We start from the raw sequence: 20,141 nt of genomic DNA on the forward strand, positions 1-20,141 counted from the left end.
AATCCACCTGCCAGTGCAGGGGACATGGGTCTGAGCCTTGGTCTGGGAAGATCCCACATGCCACAGAGCAACCACGCCCGTGCGCCACAACTACTGAGCCTGCACTCCAAAGCCTACGTGCCACAACTACTGAGCCCACGAGCCACAACTACTAAAGCCCGCGCGCCTAGAGCCCGTGCTCCGCAACAAGAGAAGCCACTGGAATGGGAAGGCTGCGCAACGAAGAGTACCCCCTGCTCACAGCAACTGAAAAAAGCCCACACACAGCAATGAAGACCCAACGCAGCCATAAATAAATAAATATTTCAATATTTAAAAATAAAATAAATAAAATGAAACTGAAATAGTGTATTTTAAAATAAATAAATAAATAAATTGGTGTTTGAAAGGGGAAACAGGGAAGTAGTTAGGACTCCGTGCTCTCACTGCCAAGGGCCCGGGTTTGATCCCTGGTCGGGGAACTAAAATCCCACAAGCCTCGCCAAAAAAAAAGGGGGGAGGGGTGTGCAAGTGGACTAAACAACCTGTGCTGGATGGAAAATTTCTACTGTGCATGTGTTCTGCTTACGTTACCGCTCCAAAGTCTGGGCTAAGTGGAGACACTGAGACTTCTGTTAGCTTTGCCTGGATTTTGTGTATAATAGTCCCCAGCATGGGGATATTTACACAGGGACAGTTTCAGGGACAGGACAAGAAGCCCTCCTCCCAATTTTCAGGACAAAATTTCAAAGCCAATTTGGGATGGGGGTGGGGATGGAGCTGGACTTAGGGTGTCTGGGTGTTGGATCAGGGAATGAGAATGGAGACGTGGTAGAGCTGGAATTGGAGCCGGTAGTAGGTGAGGGGATGGGGACGGATCTAACAAAGAAACCAAAAAGTTTCCTCTAAATTTCAGAGGGCTTCTTTGCATAAACTTAGCAACTGAAGTGGGGTGAGGTCCTCTGGTCTTAGAGTCTGAGACGGATGCAGGGTGAGGTCCCTTGAGTTCCAGTGGCCCCAGGAAGGCACAGAAGGTACCAGATGACTCAGAGACAGCCCAGTTCCTCCTGGGACAGGACGAACAGGTGTTGGGTAGACCCAGACATGGGAAACAGTGGGAGGGAAGAAGGAATTGGTTAAGAGGTGCTTCATGGAACTTGACAGGAGGGTGAGGAATGTAATTCTCCCATCAGCCCTGAGGGATGGGGCTGGGGATGGGGATGGGGGGTTGGGATGGTAGGGTACCCCTGTGCTTTTCTTCCCAGGACACAAAATCCACACATTCCCACCAGGACCTGTTGCCATTTAATCAGAACTCACTACCCACCGTGTTAGTACTTTGCATGACAATGACCATAACAATCTACACACGTTATAGTCTCTTCATAACACGTTTATGAGGTACACACTTCATTGTTCCCATTTTCCAGGTGAGGAAACTGAGGCTCAGAGAAGACGCTTGGCTTGCCCAAGGTCACACATCAGGGAGTGGTGGAGGAAGCCAGGTTGTGTGATTGATAACTTCTCTCAGAGACTAGTGACCACCGGCTTCCTCGTTTCTCATAAACAAAACTTTGCCACCACGTTCTGCATCTTGGCTTCAATGCGGGCAGAGAACAGCAGTGGGCAGGAGGCATGAGGGAAGACGAGAGATGTTAATAGGTGTGGATGGGTGACAGAAGTTTGAGTGGGGCAGGGGGAGAGTCCAGCTGTCTGCGGGGGAAGGAGGGGAGGAAGGAGGAAGAGGGCAGATGGAGAAGCAGTTGCAGGGCCTTTGGGTCACTTGGAGCCGATGGTTTTCTCTATCCAGTCGCGGTATTTGCAGATCTCAGTGTAGACAGCTGGACGCTGAGCAGAGCCGCAGGGGTAAACTCCCCATGAAAGGATGCCCTGAAGGGTCTCATCACAGACCAGAGGGCCACCTGAGTCACTCTGGGGGTGGGAGGAAGGAGAGATCAAATAAATACACCAGTGGAAAGGCTGCCACTTGGGGGCTGGGGTAGTGATGGGGAAGGGAGGTGTTGGGTAGGGTTGGAGCTGGGTTGGGGTTGGGGGTGGGGTGGGGTTGTGATGGAGTTGGACTTGGGGTTTGGGGGCATTGGGTGGGGGATGAGAATGGAGAGTCGATGGAGCGGGGACTGTAGTTCTTGGTAGGTGAGGGATGGAGCTGGATCTAGAGATAGGGCTGAGGTAGGGGCTTAGGCATGGCTTGAGGATGGGAATGTGGTTGCGGATGGGGTGGGAAGGGGGTTAGGGCTGGGGATTGGCTTGAGAGTAGACTTGGGGACAGGGTTGGGCATGAGAAGGTGGACCCAAGGAGGTAGAGTTGGACATGGGGTTGATGTTGGCGTAGGAATGGGATAGTGCTGGACGTGGGGATGAAATTGGGCTGGGAGTAGCTATGGGGTTGGGGATGTCTGCTTTCCCATAACCTCCCTATGCTGCTCCCATGAGTCAGAGACTCTCTCTGGCCAGTTCCTACCAGGCAGGGGTCCTGACCCTTGCTGAGTCCTGCACATATCATGTTGTTGGTGACCACGCCAGGATAGAAGACGTCACACTCCTCAGGGCTCAGGATAGAGACACGGGAGCAGCTCAGGCGCTTGCTGTACTTCACTGATGGGAGAAAACATCAGGTAATCCTGGGGTCCGGCCCCCAATCCTCCAGGATCCAAGAGCCCAGATACCCAGACTGTTCCCAACACAGGCCTCAGGCTCCCAAATGCCCCTCCCTCAGGCCCAGGAGTCCAGGCCCCTCGTCCTCCTTCCCCAAGATACAGGCCCCAGGGCCCCCAGCTCTTGCCTCTTCGGGAGGCTGTGGTGCCCCAGCCAGCGACCTGGCACTGGTCTCCGGGCTGGGCACAGCGGTAGGGCAGGCGTAGAGGATGGATTCGAGGCCCCAGCACAACGGGCATGGCCAGATGCAGCAGCATGAGGTCATGCTCATCTGTTCGCCTGGGCAGGATGGGGCCCGAGCCCTTGTACTTGGGGTGGATAATAGGAAGAGAGGTCCTGCGGATCTGCTCTCCCTGGGGAAGCAGCAGGTGGTCATCCCCAACTCGAGCCCACAGAGGCCTGGGGAGGGAAGAGTCTCATGGATGCAAAGCCTTCACTGGGACTGAGACTGAAGCCTGAGTCCCTGGGAAGGAGGGTACAGGCAGTGGGGTGGGGATAGACACTGGGGTCCTGGCAGGGGAGGGGCCTGGGGGCTGGGACTCCTGGGTCTGAGGGAGGAGTGGGTAGGGGAGAAGGGAGCTGGAGACCTGATCTGGGGGGACATGGGGAAACACGATCAGGTGTTTGGGTCCCTGAGTTCTGCAGGAATTGAGGGCAGAGGGTCTACCTTGGTAAACCTACCCTTTTCTTCCTCCCTCAGTGGGGACTCATGAGATGAACAATTTCTTTTAGTTCTGAAGTCCTAACCGCACCAGATCCTGGCTTCTGTCTGCTGCAAACAACTATCTACACCTAAATGGAACCCTAGCAGAATCAGCTGGTCAGTGGCTCTGGATGGGCCCAGAAACTCTGAGAAAGACCACACTGCCCCCTCGTGGCCACAGCACAAGCCCACCTCTCCTCCTACAGGAAGCCCTCCAGGGCCGACCCCACATCGAGCTGTTAGTTCCATACCCTCAAGTACCCCAGCCCTTCCCGCCCCCTCCCCGGGACCTGCCTCCACAGCCCCTCCGTAGCGTCCCTAAGCAGCTCTCCCTACTTATTTTTCCCGCAGTGCGCAGCCGTGAGCACCCAACTCCTGTCCACCAAGACGCCGGCGCAGTGGAACCAGAAGCCATTGAAGAGGGACACCTGCCAGGGCTGCGACCTGTAAGGGCAAGGGGCGCTGGAGGCCACGGAGAGCGAGTGCGTGTCGTTTCCGGGGAGCTGCAGAGCCTCCGCGACTGGAGAAAGAAAGGAGGTGGAGATCAGAGCAGGCAGGACAGCAGGGCAAGCACTGGGTGCGGGATCCGAGTGGGGCCATGGGACGGGGCTTCGGGGGGGGAACAGCCTGAACCCGAGAGTGTACGTGGAAATTGGGGATCCTGAAGGAACTGAATGGAAGTGGGCGGAGAAGAACGGCGTGAAAGGGCAAGGAGGCGGGGTTAAGAATGGAGTAAGGCGACCTAACAGGTTGGGTCTGGAGGAGCAGGGACGCTGCAGCGAGCTTGAAGAGGTCAGGAATGCAACAAGGCGGGGCAGAAGGGGCGGGGCTAAGGTGGGCGGGGCGGAAAGGGGCGGGGATAGAAAGCAGGTCCTGGTGGGTGGGAAGAAGGGGTGAGGGCAGAGGGCTCTTAAGGCAAGACTTGGGGTAAAATCGGGCGAAGGAAGAAGGGGCGGGGAAAGGACGCGGCGAGGAGAAAGGGGGAGTACGGATCTCGGAAGAGTGAAGGGGGCGGGATACCTAGGGCGGAGCTAGAGGAGGGGCGGGTCTGACTTGGGGCGGGACTTCTCCGGATCTGTGGGTGAGTGCTGGGGTCCCAAGGGGAGGAGAAGTGTGCGGGGCTTGGTGATAAGAGCCCACTCTGCCATCGCCCCCGGTGTCCGGCGCCTCCCGCCGAGCCCTGTCCCCGGCCTCACCCCAGAGTTGCGCCATCAGTAGCGGCAGCAGAAGGTTCTCGAGGCCCCAAGGGCCGGAGGCGGCGGAGAGGCGGAGGTGTGAGGGTCTCATGGCCAGGACCTAGGCTGGGGGGGTGCGGGTGGGCGGGGGACGGTTCAACACACTTGCCGGGTCAGACACCCCCGCCTGCCACGCCCGTCCGCCCGTCCTGGGCCACCCCAGCCCGCGGGGACCCCTTTAACTTGCGGCCGACAAACGCAGGGCTGGGCAGACGGGCGATCGGGGCCTGAACAGGCGCAATGGGCGCAAATACCCTAATGACGCCGCTCTGGCGTCCTGCTCTCCCTGCGCCCGAGGGGAGCGCTCTCCTGGCCGGGGCTGTCCCGGCTGCCAGCCTCTCAGCGCTTCGGGGTTCGCCTACCTTCACAGGTGGGCTGGGGATGCGAGGCTCCGAAGTGCGTCCCGTAGATAAGGAAACTAAGGCTGGAACAAGTCTCCCGCCCGCTACCCGAGGGTCCCCACCTGTGCTCTCGCGACCCACCCCAACCAAGGTGAGGTGCATGCCGCTCACCTGGGAGTCGTGGAGCGGAAGTGCCTCAGTCCTGCCGTGTGGGCCGCCGGAACCCTCTGCCCAGGGACCCCTCTCAGGCCCTCCCTTTTAACCCCGGAGAGCCCTTTTCCCCACCCTCCCCCCAGGGATTTACCTCCTCCCTTTCCCTCTCCCTAATTACACCCTGGGTGAGGCTGGCACCCAACCTGGGCCCCGGATTCCTGCTCTGGGAGGGGCCCGGGAATACAGGCTTCTCCCAGTGCCCGAAACACCCTTTTTAGAGATGGATTTCATGGAGGTTCCCCAGGTCCCTGTTCCAAGAAGTCTTCGCAGATGGGGAAAGAGGGTGCCACATCCCCAGGGGCCGTGGGGGTCGCGGGGATAGTGTCGGAGACCGATGACTGTAAGCGAGAGAGAGGAAAATAGATAAACAGGGACGTGCATACCTAGAGTGGCATAATGAGAAAAGCCAGAATGCTGACCCTGAAAGAGGGAGGCAGAGAGATAAGATAGATCGAAGGAAAGAGTAGGAACAAGAGATGCACACAAACAAGGGAAAGAAAACACAGAGAGGGAAGAGGAAGATGCAGACCCAGAGGGCTGCTCTGTGCTTGAGCCCTCATCCACGGCCAGAGCAGCGTCGTGTGTCCCAGCAACTAGCCCATGTGTGGTCACTTCACATACTTCCTGCCCTCTTCATGTCTCCAGGTGACACACAGGCCCGTGAATCACAGGAGGCCAAAAGCTACAAGGGGCATCAGTGTCACTTCAGCCAGCTCCCTCATTTCAGGTGAGGAATGGGAGGCTCAGAGAGGGCAGTGACTCACAGGAGGTCACACAGCAAGTCCATTTAACAACCCAGACGCCCAGTTCCAGCTCTGGGCTCTTAACTGCTCATGCCCACTGCCTCCCCTGCAAGGTGAGCAGAACATCAGAAGAGACCCCGAGTTCTGGACTATTTGTGAAGCATCTTCTCCAGCGAGAAGTCAGTTAACTCTAGAGGTTGTCCAGCACAGCGCCGTTCAGTTGAACTTTCCGCCGTGATGGAAGTGCTCCGTTTGTGCTATCCAACGCGGTAGCCACCAGCCACATGTGGCTAGAGAGCTTTTGATATGTGGCGAGTGCAACTGAGGAATTACATTTATTTTTTTTAATTAAAAATTTAAAAAAATTTTTAACATCGTTATTGGAGTTTAGTTACTTTACAATGGTGTGTTAGTTTCTACTGTATAACAAAGTGAATCGGCTATACATATACATATATCCCCATATCCATTCCCTCTTGTGTCTCCCTCCCACCCTCCCTATACCACCCCTCTAGATGAAGAATTACATTTCTGACTTTAGGCAGTTTTAATTTAAATAGCCATGTATGGTTAGTGGCTACTGTACTGACCTGCTCAGGTCTCGATGAACTACCTATTACCTATTGCAGAGGTTGGAAAGAAAACAATGATAGCTCCCTTTTATTGGGTCTTAGCTATGTGCAGGCTGACTGACTTTGTGTACTATCATACTTTTGCATGCACAATTTTACAGATAAGGAAAGGAGTCTTTTTTTAAAAAAAATTATTTATTTTTGGCTGCGTTGGGTCCTCATTACACCAGGGCTCGAACCCAGGCTTGAATCCATACCCCCTGCGTTGGCAGACAGATTCTTAACCACTGCACCACCAGGGAAGTCCCAGGGAATGGAGCCTTAATCAAGGTAGTATTGCTTGTCAGTTAAGAAATCACCTTGCTTCAGATTCCTTGCTCTTCTACTTGCTGGCTCTGTGATCGTGAACGGGTGACTTCGTTTCTCTGTGCCTCAGTTTCCTCAGCTGCAAAATGGGTATAATAATAATAGCACCAACCTTGTAGGGTTTTGTGAAGATTACATCAGTCAATACATTTAAAAGCCCTTGGACCAGCAGGGTCTGGCACATAGTAAGTATTCAAAAGATTCATTTGTTTAGTAAATATTTACTGAAACCTTGGTGTGTGCCAGGAATTGTGTTTGAGACTGGAGGTACAACAGTGAACCAAACAACTGTTTTCACTCCCAGAGTCACAAGTTAGTATGAGGCAGGAGGAGAACCCAGGTCTCCTAACCCCAAACTCCAAATTGATTATTAAGGTACAGCATCTCTCATAGTCAAGAAGGCCCCCGGAAAAGTATATAAAGGGGTCCTGGCTCAGGCTTCATTATTAACAGAATGAACAGGTACCACAGCACCAAGTAGGGATCAGGGGATTGGGCCGTGATGAGCTGGTCCTGGCTAATTGTTCTCTGTAGTCTTCTGGATCCGGACCACATATTGCAGACCTTTGTGTAAACCCTGGGCTTTCTGCTGACAGCACATGGATCCTGGCCCCAGGAGATGATGCCTTGAAGAGACCCATTATAGACCAGTGGGCCCCCGGAATCACCCTGGAGATGGGGAGGAAGAGAACCAGTCAGAGAGGAGGGGAGGCCTCAGGAGAGGGGAAAGGGTTGGACATGGTGTTAGGGAGGAGGGGGGAATTGTGTTGAAAGTGAGGTGGAGGTTGAAATGGGGTTGGCAGTGGGATTGAGGATGAGGTTAGAGTTATGGGTGAGAACAAAGATGGGGTTAGGGTGGAAAATTGATTTGGGTCGGAAATAGGGGTGGGACTGGGAATGGAGCTGGGAATTGTGTTTATGTTAGAAATGGGACCTGGGAGTGGAGGTGGATTTGGGGTTGCAGGGGGGAGTGGCGTTGAGGTTGGGGATGAGATTGTGGATGTAGATGAAGACATGGTTGAGGTTGGAGATGGGAATGGAAATGTGACTGGAGACCCAAGCCCTGCCCTCTGAGCTGGCAGGAGTCCTTGCCCTCTTCTCGAACGCTGGTACATCCCATGGTACATCCCGTGATGTCCCCAGGGTAGGCGTCCTCACACTCCTTGTGCTCGATGATGGTCATGTTGGTACATCGCTAGGTATGGGGGAGGTGCACTGTAGAAATGACATGAGGGGGTACAGAAAATTAGATCCCTTTGTTCCCCTTCCCCACAGGGCAGGGCTTGCTCTGAACCCAGCAGAGAACCAGGGACCTTGCTCTGAATCCAGTTCCTGTCCTTCTTGCTTGCAGTCTACTCACCTCTCTGCTTGTAACCATAGCAACAGTAACGCTATCAAGTAAAACTCTTTATGTCAGTTGCTCTATAAACATGATGTCTAATCCCGCTCTAGTAGGTGGATGTGACTATTCTCATTTTATAGAGAAGAAAACCAAGGTTCAGAGACTTGCCTAAGGACCTACAACTAGCAGGTTGTGGATCTGAAATTGCACATCATGTCTGCCTGAATCCAAGGCCCAAACTTTCGTCTCCGCACCCCCCAGCCCTTACTTTTCCACACTTCCTTTCAACTTATCCCACTATTGACACCTCCAGGTAGCACCCTCTTGTGTCACTATGAATCTCATCTTGGAAGGTTCCTCTGGTTCCCTATTTCCTTCCACAATCATAAACACCTTCCCCCACCCCACACCCCATCACGCTCCTCTCTGGAGCCCCTACACTGGGGGCTGGATGTGGTGCCCCAGTCGGAAATGAGGCAGCGGGTGCCAGCAGTGACACAGTGTGATGACACCCTGTGGGTCGCACGGCCCAGATGACGAAGGCTGGGGCCACCATGTTCAGCAGCGTGATGTCACCGCAGTGGGCTTTTTTGGGCAGGCTACTGTTGACGTCTGGGTGGGGGAAGGACTCAATGGCTGCTTGGGTGCGCTCACAGCCATCCCGTCACTGGAGGTTGTGTTCTCCCAGATGAGCTACATATCAGCTGAAGTGAGAGAGATGGTGGTCAGAGATGGAAGGGGAAGGAGAGACAGGAAGTGGAGAGTGACATTGTGTGTGGGGGGGGAAGGGGCGAGATGAAGAGAATGAAGAAACATAGCTCCACTTCCAAACTCATCCCCATCTCCCACCAAAACCTTATCGCCAGCCCAGCATCCAACCCCATTCCCAACACCATGCCAGTTCCAACATCATTCATCCTTCCGTCTTCAATCCCAACCCAATCCCCATCATCAGTGCCCGTCTCTGACCCCGCTTCCCCCGCCCCATACACATTGTCCCCAAGCCCAAGCCCTTCTCTATCCACCTCTCCATCTCCAGCCCCCTCCCAGCCCCGCCCCTGCCCCCGCACTCATGGCCTGTGGCAGTGGGCTGCCGTCAGGAGCCATTTGAGGGCGATGAGGTTGCCCCACAGAGCAGCTGTGTCTTCTGCAACAAAGCCGCCTGCCAGGGCGGCTGGGAATGAGGAGAGCACTCATCCTTTATCGATCCTGGTCTCTCCCCTACATGTCCCAGAGAGGGTGAGGGCAAAAGAGGGGGCTCGGCCATGAGGCGACTCCCAGAAATGGGGCGGCGGGGGCCGGACCATAGCCTGGTGTCCTGTGGGGACGCACTGAATGGACAGGCTGGGTATTAAATGCTTGAAATCCTTCCACACCCGTCGGTCAGTAGCCACTTTCCTGAGCTCTTTGAATGTCTCCCGCACCACCCCAGCTGCCCCGGTCCCTCCTCTGGGACCCTCTTGGACTCTCCCCATTCTAGCTCTAAAGAGATTACACCTTTGGAAGGCAACGGGCATCCAGGACCTTGTTATGGCTCATATATCCATTCAGATGCCCTATGGTTGTTCTATATTTTTAATATCAGCCCTGTCATTGTCTAGACATAGAGGGTTGGGAATCCTAGAGATTGGAGAGGGAGACCCCTGCCCATCCCCATCTCCACCGTACCTGTCACCAGAGCAAACATGATTAATTGCAGAATCATCATGGCCTGGAGGAGGGCAGGGCAGGCCCCAGGTTCTTCTGGGAACAAGGAGGGACAAGGGGCCAAATCACTCCATGGGGAGATTTAGGGCTGGTTCACGCCCTCTCTCTCCCCCATACCTGCTCCGGCTCCCCCCAGGGAGAAACAACCAGGTGTGAGGAATCCCTTGGCTCACACAGCATCCCAACCTCCAAACTTTTAAAATAAATCTTTGGTATGGAGTGTGGCCTTGCAGGGGCCTAATCCCAGTTAGAGCCTCTCATACCCAAGTTGCTGGGAAGGCATTGCCCAGGGCAAGCGACAGGCTGGCTCCGTTTAAATCAGCCACGGGACCTCGTAGGTGGTTTGGAAAATGTTTTCCTTCTTACCCACCTGAGACCTGGGGCCCAGCAGCTTGGGGTGGGAGGATAAAGGGAACCAGACTCCATTCAGTAACCACGCCAGGGTGATATGAGCCCTTTGAAACCTACCTGGGGTACAGTAGGGGGCTCTGCCTGGGACATCATTCTGGCCCCCACCCTGCTGAACCCCTGCCCCTTTGAAGAACAGTGAGGCAGAGAAGGGCTGATCACTGGAAGGGCCAGTGCCCTTAGCTGCCCTGGCCAGCGGGAGTGGGGCTGGAGGGTTGGACTCAGTGACTGAAGGTGGGGTTGCAAGACACTGAGGTTGGGGGGCAGCTGCTGGAGATGCAGATCAAGGCAGAGAGACACAATCGCCCCCACCCCAAGAAGTACTGAGCAGAAGGAGAAATGATGCTGGGGCAGAGGCCTGGCACACTCGGCAGGGCAGGTGCCTGGAGGGGAGCCCTCCCTTCCCTTCTGGACTCACGGGCTCTGGGGCTGGAGCTCTGGGGGCCTGGCAGTGGTGGCAGACGCGGCAGGCTGGGTCTCGGAGCGGGAGGCACCAGGAAGGCGAGCAGGCAGGGGTGCCCCCTCACCACACACCCCCTCCCCCACAGGCCCAGGATGACTGGGCTTCCCAGCCCTGCCTTACTGCCCTGGGGGCGGGGTGTGTGGGAGCCCTCCCCAGTCCAGGCCTGGGCCTTGGAGGTGCTGCCCACCTGTCACTGTCACCTCCCCAAGCCCCTCTTCTCTCTGCTTCTCTGTTTCCCCACACCTCTGTGTCCGTCCGTCGGTCTGCATCCTTCCCTGTCTCTCTTTACCTCTCCCACATTTCTGTAATTCTTTGTGTGTATGTATGTGTGTGTCATTTTTCTTTCTGTACCTATGTGTCTCTGGGCCTTTTTCTCTTTGTCTAACTCTGTTCTTCTCTCCCCGTGTCTCTCTGCACATCTCCTCTAATGCTTTATATCTTTCTTTGTGTCTCTGTCTCTGCCTGCCTCCATCCCTGTCTCTTTCTCTCCCTCCCTCCATTTCTGTGTCTAAATCCCTCTCCATCCTCATCTCCCAGCCCCTCCCTCCCCACAGCCCGAGCCCAGGTGGGACCCTGGCCCCTTCTGGCCCCTCCCTTCATCATTCCAAGGAGCGGGGTGGGGGGACTGGGATGTCACACAGGTGGGGCTGCTGCCAGCCGAAGGGGCAGGCAGGAGGGTGGGGAAGGCAAGTTGGGGCCTGTGAGATTCCAGGCCCAGGAAAGGGAAGTCAGCCCTGGGCAGGTACCACAACCCCCAGAGCTCCTCTGGGGCTTTACTTCTCTGCCGACCCTTCCCTCCACTCCCATCTGCCAGCCTCTTAGGCTACCAGGAACCCAGGGTCCTCAGAATCCCACTGTGGCATTTACTTGCTCTGTGACGTAGGTCCAATGACTTCTCAAATCTGAGCCAACTCAATTTCCTCGTCTTCAGAACTCAAGTGACGATCCCTACTTCTCCCAGCTTGTTTATCAGTTAGTTCTCCGTCTCACCCTCCTCTCTCCCCTAACGACATGTGAAGCAAGACTACGGGGTAGGGGCTTCCCTGGTGGCGCAGTGGTTGAGAGTCCGCCTGCCGATGCAGGGGACACGGGTTCGTGCCCCGGTCCGGGAGGATCCCACGTGCCGCGGAGCGGCTGGGCCCGTGAGCCATGGCCGCTGAGCCTGAGTGTCCGGAGCCTGTGCTCCACAATGGGAGAGGCCACAACAGTGAGAGGGCCACGTACCACTTAAAAAAAAAAAAAAGACTACGGGGTAAGCCTGGGTTCTCACAGCAGCCAGCCCTGGCCCCAGACCCCGGCACTGCCTCTTCCTACCACAGTGATGTGGGACGAGAGACTCCACCCCGGCGAGGCTCAGTTTCTTCATCTGTGAGATGGGGGTGACAGCCCTGCCTCAGGGGGTTGGGATGATGACTCCAGGAGAGCCAAGTACAATAGGCAGTCAGCAAATGCTCCCACAGCTGCCACAGTCACCCCTCACCCTCTCCCACCTCAAATTTCCCTTCCATTCATTGCGGAGAAGAAATTCTCTTTCCAACTCCTGGAGAGGCTGTGAAGACAGAAGCTGAGAGGTGGGCAGAACTATTTTTAGACCTAGGCTGGGTCCTCTTGCTTTCCAAGGCTGCACCCCACCCTCCATCATCGCAGATGTATTAAAGCAAACCCGCACCCCACATTAAGTATAATACGTCCTCAACTCCAGCTGAGCCAAGTTGCAGTTGGCTAGTTGGAAGAAGGTTACGTTTTATAGACACAATTAAATGGTAGTGGATTTTGATTTTGCAGTTTTCATTTGGTATTTTGCAGCCAACAATCCTGTCCACACACACCCTTCCCCCATTTCGGCTTATAAGCTCTAGGCAGTGTTCCTGTTGCGGCAGATGGAGAAAAATGGCCTTAATTTTTTACTGTTATAAGTAACTTTCTCTAGTCCATTCCTGTGTGGCCCCTGAGGGAAAACCCTCACCCTCTCTGATCTCTATTTCTACACCTGTGGGTAGGGCAACTGATGGGTAACTCTCCCTCCAATCTCAACCAGCAGGGGGATCAAACAGACAGACACAGCCCCTCCTCCAGTTATATTTATTCCAGATAATTGTATACTCCCTCCTCCCCCAACCATGGGTCTTAGAAGGGCTGGCTGGAGTTGGAGTTCCAGGAAGAAGATCCCCAGTCCAAGAAGAGTGGGAGCTGGGGGTGATGATGGAGGAGGTATTGGTGCTCTGAGGGTCAGAGTGGCCCCCAAGCTGAGGCATGAAGGTGGAGGGAGCAGGTCAGTTGTTCCTCATGACCATCCAGATCCAGTCCACGTATTTGCAAATATTGGTGTAGACCCCTGGGATTCCTTCTTGCCCACAAGGCTCCACGGATCCCCAGGACACCAGACCCTGAAGGACTCCTCCGCATACTAGGGGACCCCCAGAGTCACTCTGGAAGGCAGAGGAGAAGGAGCATGATCTGAATATGGGAGAAACCCTTTTCCAGTTTTCCTCTCCACAGCCTCCTGCCCCCTCACCCATTCCTGGGCCTTGAGGACCGTGGCTCCAAGCCTCGTCAGCAGAGAAAAAAGAACACACAAGTTCCCAGAGGACAACAGCAATGACTAACTAATAGAGAAGAACTCACTGTCCCTAGGGGCCAACGCCAGGGAAGGAGGGCGGGGCTCTATGCTGGGTAGAGCGTTCCCTCAAGGACAATGGGTAGGCTCTAACCAATGGGGGAAGAGAGCACAGGCACCAATGACCAATCCCAGCGAAGGAGGACGGGACTCCGTGTCAAGGAAAATGGCTGGGGCCCTGACCAATGAGGGAGGAGAGCACCGGTACCAGTGACCAATCCTAGAGAAGGAGGGCGGGACTCCTTAAGAGTTCTCTCCAAGACAGTGGCTGGGGCCCTGGCCAGTAGGGAGGGGCAGCCTCCTCTGTGAAGGACCGAGAGGTTAGGGTAGCAGAATTACAGGGTGAGCGAGTCCTCCAGCCCCCCTTCCTCCTCCATCCTGGAATCTCTCGCTCTTAATTGGGCCAGCACCAACTGGATGGTATGGGGAAGACTCGGAACTGGAGAGACAGCCGGCTACCTGCCTGAGCTCCAAATGCCGGCTGCCTCTTTCCCTCCCCCATCGTCTGTCTTTGTCTCTTCCTCTCCCTCCCTTTGTGCCCCACCCATCTTTCCTTCTCTGTTTCTGCCCTCCCTCTCTCTGTCCTCCACTCCCTGGCTCTCCCTCCCGCATCCTGTGCCTCCCTTTCTTTCTGACCTTATCTCTCTCCCCATCTCCTTTCCCTGACTTACCTTCTCCCCCTTCCCCACCTCCCCAATTCTCCCTCCCCTACTTTCTGTCCCGGATGTTGCCTGCTGTCGCTCACCTGGCAGGCATCCTCCCCAGCAATGCCGCCAGCACACACCATGTTGTCCGTGATTCTCCCGGGGAACGCTGCCCGGCAGGTGGCGTTAGAGACGATAGAGAGGTTAAGGCATTGGAGTCGGTCTGACAACTGGTCTGGGGATGGAAGAGGGATGCCGCAGGATCCCCCAAAGCTTCCCTCATCTCCCCAAAGAGGCCACATCCCTCTTCTCAAGGAAACCCAATACAAGTCTATACCCCACCCCCTCCCTATGACCTCCACTACAATCCTCCAAGCTCTAAATTTCAGATTATGACTCGATTACACAGTAGCTCTTGATTTCAATTCATTGGCCCCGTCTCCCTGACCTTCAGCTTACGACTCAGATACAGTGAATCCAGACCTGGCTTTCTCCTTCAATCCCAGCTACTGTGACCTTTGACCTTCAATCTTATTGCCCTTTGATCCCAACTTGGCCTCACGTCTTCTCTCTGTGTCTTGGCCCCATGTTCCTTGTCTTCACCTTCACCTCCAGCCTCAGCTCTGAATCCTCCAAAGTGGCCTCTGATCCTAGTTTATTTGACTCCAGACTCCATGACCCCTAACCTCTACCTCCACACACCAAGCCCTGTGGCTTCCAGTCCCAGACCAGTGATCCTTGATCGAATCCCAGTTTCCGTCCTCGGATTGTGGCCAACATCTGGATCCCACGACCTCAACTCTACAATGACTAACATCAGAGTACCTGACCCATGACCCCAAGATCCTATCTACATATGTCTTTTGCTCCATCCAGTCTGATAACATCACTCTGACCTCTAACCACATCCCTGACCCATGACTCCTAACTCCATACGCAACCACTTAACCTCTTTAACTCCCAAGACCCCTACGCACCATGATCTCAGACCCTAAAGCATGAATCCTGATGTGTGACACTTTACCCATCCTTCCTCTGAGATGGCATGACTCCTGACCTCTCACCCTATGCCACAAACTTTTGCCAATCGTGACCCCTGACCCCAGCACCCCCTTACTCCTTGTGTGCTTGGTGGTGCCCCAGCCCGAGATGTGGCACCTGGTGCCAGCCACTGCACAGGTCGTGGGCAGGGGCAGGGGCCGGATGCTGCGGGTCAAGGGAACAGGGATGCCCAGTTGTAGAAGCCGGAGGTCATTGTCTTGGTTCTGCAGGGCTGCCTGGTAGCCAGGGTGGGTCACGGAGAGGCCACTGTGCCGGATCTGTTTGGTCCAGTCCATCTGGCTGAGGCTGTGTTCCCCCAGGATCAGCCAGTACCTGCTGGGGGTCACAGAGGCTCAGCAGGGGCAGGGTGGGCTGGCCTGGGGCTCCCAGACCCGCCTGCCTCTCTCTGCTGCTCTGCACCTTGATGGTTGTTCATTCCCTTGCTCTCATTCTCTTTGTCTCTTCCCGCCTCTTGGTCTCTATTTCCATCGCCATCTTTCCATTTCTAGTGTTGGTCCTATTGCTCCTCTCCATGCTACCGCATGTGTGTCACTTTCTGATTCTCTTAGCTGGTGATGGCCATGGGGGCAGGGACATCCATTAGTCCTATTCACTGCCCTGTTCCCACCACCCAGCAGGTGGCCTGGGCCATCAACACTGTCAACTAAACGAATGGGGGAATAATGAGTGGACTCTGTCCTGCTGGTGTCCCTCCCTGTCCCCAAATATCTCTGTCTCTCCATGTCTGAAACTTCCCTTTTGGAAAAAGAAAAAAAATTGAGAGCATCAGACCTACAAATCCCAATCCCCTCGTTTTACAGATGGGAAAACTGAGGCCCAGAGAGGCGCCAGATGTAACCTCTGACCTCATTTTACAGATGGGACCACTGAGGCCCAGAGAGGCGCCAGATGTAACCTCTGACCTCATTTTACAGATGGGACCACTGAGGCCCAGAGAGGCGCCAGATGTAACTCTGAAGCTGCGCAAAGAGTTTGGGTCAGACACGGGTCCCCAACTCAGACTGGGTCAGGAGATGCTGAACTGATGACACCATATGGGAAGGAAGGGGGATATGAGGGAACATTGGGGGGGGGGTGGGCAGATTCCAGGGCCCTCCCCTGACCTCCACCCCACCAATCCCCACCCAGGTCCACCCCAGGCCCATTGTGAAGAAGTCCTGCTTCTTGTCTAACCTCAGACCCTCTTGTTGCAGGACCATCTCCTTACTCCTGTGAGCCCCCTCCCCCCAGCGCTACCCTCCCCATCACCCTCCCTTCCCACCCTGAGTAGGCAGGGACCCAAGTGGGGGGCTTACCTGTTGCTGCAGCGAGCAGCTGTGAGAACCCACCTGCGGTCGATGAGAACTCCCCCACAGCGCAGCTGTGTACCTTCAAACAGCCCCACCTGCCAAAGCTGAGAGTGAGGGATACACTCCATGCCTTTAAAAACCTTCTGTGTGCCCTCGTGGCTGAGCCCTGAGGACAATGGCATGGGCCAGAGAGACAGAGTCAGGAACCTAGAGACTGTGGATCAGATAGAAAGAGAGATACAGAAAGAACAAGAAAGAGGCAAGAGAAAGAAACCAAGAGAGGGAGAGAGAGAGAGAGAGAGAGTCACAGGCAGGGAGACACAGACCCAGTGATATATAAAGACACAGTGAAACACCCAAAGGACACAAAGAGGAAGAGAGAGAGATGCTTAAAGATAAGCGAAACAGAGATTCAGAGAGAGAAAGGACAGAGACATAGTGACAGGGAGAGACAGAGGGGAGATGGATCGGAAGATACAGGGAGAGCGAGGTGCATAGGACCCCTGGAGATGGAGGTGAATGGAGGCATAGAGTCAGCCAGCCTCCCTCCCCTCCTCAGTGCCAGGCATCCTCGTGAGGGTTCCTTGCCTTCTGGGGAACTCACCAATCAAACACAGGAGAAAAAAGGTGCTGGACACCGTAGTGGTCCACTTCCAGGTTCTGGGGAAAAGGCGAGGCGTCTCAGAGATGGCAACTGGACCCTCCTTTTCCCTGTCAAGTGGACCCTCCCTTTCTCCTCCCCTTCCACCAGCAATTCCACGAGGAGGGGATGGTCCACAGGCCCATACCTCTCTGTACCCATCCCCCGAGCGTTACCCCCTCACTGGTGTTGGCCTGCCCCCTGCTCACCTTGCTTCTCTGCCTGCCGGTTCCTCCATGTGACTGTTGCAATCTCAGCCTGTCGGTCTCTCTGCTATCTGTCTGGCCCCCTGCCTGCTTGTCTTTTCATCTGCCAGCCACCCTATCAGGCAACTCTCCTACTGTTCACCTGGTCTCTCAGCCACCTGTCATGCTGCACCACCTGTCTTCTTCCTTCCGTCTGTCTGTCCCAGACCAGCAGCTGATACAGCTTTTAACTCTGTCCCAGCTCATGCGATTTACGGGTTGAGGGAAGGAGACAAGGTAGACATGGGGCGGGACACCCTCTAATCAGGTAGAAACTCTTCTTGGCTAATGACAATTAGTGAGGTTTACAGTTAAATGGAGGGGGGCGGGGGCCCCAGTATGGCTCTGGAGGGAAGACCCAGGCCCTCTCCTTCTCCCCTCCTCGGCAAACTAGCCAGCAGCCCTGAGGCCAATGACGCAAGGTGATCTGGGATCTTCCCCAACTCCTGTAATGAAGCCTCAGGGAGAGTGGGGTAGGTAGATACCTGGACTCCTCCCTGAGTGTTTCATGGAAGGGGCAACAGGGTGGAAGTGAGAGAGTCAAGGAAACCAAGGGCAGAGAGAGCCTGAGACAGAAGAGGAGGAAAGGGAAGAGGTTTCAAAACAGGGGAGACAGGGCTTCCCTGGTGGCGCAGCGGTTGAGAGTCCGCCTGCCGATGCAGGGGACACGGGTTCGTGCCCCGGTCCGGGAGGATCCCACGTGCCGCGGAGCGGCTGGGCCCGTGAGCCATGGCCGCTGAGCCTGCGCGTCCGGAGCCTGTGCTCCGCGGCGGGAGAGGCCACGACAGTGAGAGGCCCGCGTACCGCCAAAAAAAAAAAAAAAAATAGCATTGGAAGAAAAAAGTTACACATGAGGGGCTTCCCTGGTGGCGCAGTGGTTGAGAGTCCGCCTGCCGATGCAGGGGACACGGGTTCGTGCCCCGGTCAGGGAAGATCCCACATGCCGCGGAGCGGCTGGGCCCGTGAGCCATGGCCGCTGAGCCTGTGCGTCCGGAGCCTGTGCTCTGCAACGGGAGAGGCCACAACAGTGAGAGGCCTGTGTACCGCAAAATAAAAAGCCAAAAACAAAATAGGGGAGACAGAGGAGTTTCCAAACTGGGATCCAAGGAAGCTTGGTTCTAATTGAAGTTTTTAAATTCAGGTCTTAGGAGGTCGATTTATCTAACTCCATGAAAGTTGTTTGCATAGGGCCGTCCACTGAGAAAGAGAGACAGGGGACAGGAAACAGAGAGAGGGAGAGTGAAAGAGACTCAGGACAGAATCCCTCTCTTTCTCCTCTTATCTTTTTATTTTTTTTTGGAAGTAAAATGTATATAACATAAAATCCAGCCTTCGAACCATTTTAAAGTCTACAACGCCGAGAATTCCACTGCACTCACAGTGTTATGCTACCATCACCACCGACTAATTCCAGAACATGTTCGTCACCCCCAAAGGAGACCCCATACCCGTTAAACTGATGTGTATCAGGTGATGAATGGACAAATAAAAGGCGGTCTGTCCATACTATGGAGTATTATTCAGCTAAAAAGGAACAAAGTACTGATGTGTGCTACACGTGGACGGACCTTGAAAACACTGTGCGGAGTGAAAGAAGCCCGTCATAAAGGCCCACACACCGTATGATCCCATTTATATGAAATATCTGGAAAAGGCGGATCGGTGGAGACAGAAAGCAGGCTAGTGATTGCCCGGGGCGGCAGGGAGTGGGGGTGGGGAATGACTGCTTAGCGGTTCTCTTTTGACACGCAGACTTGCGGCTTGTGGCTTCTGGATAAAGTCAATCCCTTTTTGTAGCTGGAGACTCCAAGAAGACAGACCTCCTGCTTTCCGAAAAGTCTCTGAGCACCTTTGGCACCTCATCCAGGGAGCCCCTGGAGCGCTCAAGTCCCTGTATCTCATGCTTTCCTCTTGGGCGTCATCATAAGCTCACCATGAAGCCCATTCCCTAAAGACAACTCAGGCATCCCAACACATGGGGTGATGTCTCAGGGCATGGATACCATCATAGGTGTGGAAACTGAGACACAGCTAGGTGGAGCTGGTTGCCCAAAGTCACACAGCTGGTAAGAGGCAGAACTGGAGTTTGAACTGAGGCAGACTGGCTCCAGAACTTGTATCGTTAATCATTATCCAAATATGTGAATGAGCAAAAGAATGACTAACTGAGGGCTTCCCTGGTGGCGCAGTGGTTAAGAATCCGCCTGCCAGTGCAGGGGACACGGATTCGAGCCCTGGTCTGGGAAGATCCCACATGCCGCGGAGCAACTAAGCCCGTGCGCCACAACCACTGAGTTTGTGCTCTAGAGCCCGCGAGCCACAACTACTGAGCCCACGTGCCACAACTACTGAAGCCCACGCGCCTAGAGCCCGTGCTCCACAACAAGAGAAGCCACTGCAATGAGAAGCCTGTGCACCGTAACCAAGAGTAGCCCCCGCTCGCCGCAACTAGAGAAAGCCCGCGCGCAGCGAAGAAGACCCAACGCAGACAAAAATAAATCAATAAAATAAATTTTTTAAAAAGTGGGGCTGGGAGGAAGCTAAATGTCTACCTACCACTTCTTCTTGGGGTCCTCGAACAAGGCAACAAAAGATGGATGGAGGGCTTCCCTGGTGGCGCAGTGGTTGAGAGTCCGCCTGCTGATGCAGGGGACGCGGGTTCGATCCCTGATCTGGGAAGATCTCACATGCCGCGTAGAAACTAAGCCCATGCGCCACAACTACTGAGCCCACGTGCCACACTACTGAAGCCTGCGTGCCTAGAGTCCGTGCTCCACAACAAGAGAAGCCACTGCAGTGAGAAGCCCGCCCCCGCTCATCGCAACTAGAGAAAGCCTGCGCGTAGCAACGAAGATCCAACACAGCCAAAAATAAAATAAATTAATTTATTTAAAAA

General features: G+C 54.8%; 2 protein-coding genes and 1 pseudogene across 3 annotated transcripts; all 3 read right to left on the reverse strand.

Annotated features, from left to right (window-relative positions):
- Nucleotides 1-1,758: 1,758 nt before the first annotated feature.
- On the reverse strand, nucleotides 1,759-5,155 carry LOC309977400 (kallikrein-10-like; the record flags this gene model as incomplete). Its single annotated transcript, XM_082863493.1, has 6 exons — nucleotides 5,106-5,155; nucleotides 4,555-4,659; nucleotides 3,695-3,878; nucleotides 2,783-3,054; nucleotides 2,462-2,595; nucleotides 1,759-1,911 (listed from the first exon to the last, which is right to left on the reverse strand). The coding sequence occupies exons 2-6, from the start codon at nucleotides 4,643-4,645 to the stop codon at nucleotides 1,759-1,761; spliced, it is 834 nt and encodes a 277-aa protein (XP_082719619.1). The 5' UTR covers nucleotides 4,646-4,659; nucleotides 5,106-5,155.
- A 2,190-nt stretch (nucleotides 5,156-7,345) lies between these two features.
- On the reverse strand, nucleotides 7,346-9,905 carry LOC309977411 (kallikrein-11-like; annotated as a pseudogene). The gene is made up of 5 exons: nucleotides 9,829-9,905; nucleotides 9,241-9,391; nucleotides 8,610-8,874; nucleotides 7,904-8,043; nucleotides 7,346-7,497 (listed from the first exon to the last, which is right to left on the reverse strand). The product of its transcript is annotated as a kallikrein-11-like (transcript).
- A 3,116-nt stretch (nucleotides 9,906-13,021) lies between these two features.
- On the reverse strand, nucleotides 13,022-17,162 carry KLK12 (kallikrein related peptidase 12; the record flags this gene model as incomplete). The annotated part of the gene is made up of 6 exons (XM_082861932.1): nucleotides 13,022-13,177; nucleotides 14,111-14,244; nucleotides 15,127-15,386; nucleotides 16,367-16,526; nucleotides 16,965-17,020; nucleotides 17,149-17,162. The coding sequence occupies 6 exons, from the start codon at nucleotides 17,160-17,162 to the stop codon at nucleotides 13,022-13,024; spliced, it is 780 nt and encodes a 259-aa protein (XP_082718058.1).
- Nucleotides 17,163-20,141: the final 2,979 nt, after the last annotated feature.

The sequence above is a fragment of the Leucopleurus acutus genome, assembly GCF_964270905.1.
Source record: "Leucopleurus acutus genome assembly, chromosome: 20".
NCBI classification, from domain to species: Eukaryota; Metazoa; Chordata; class Mammalia; order Artiodactyla; family Delphinidae; genus Leucopleurus; species Leucopleurus acutus.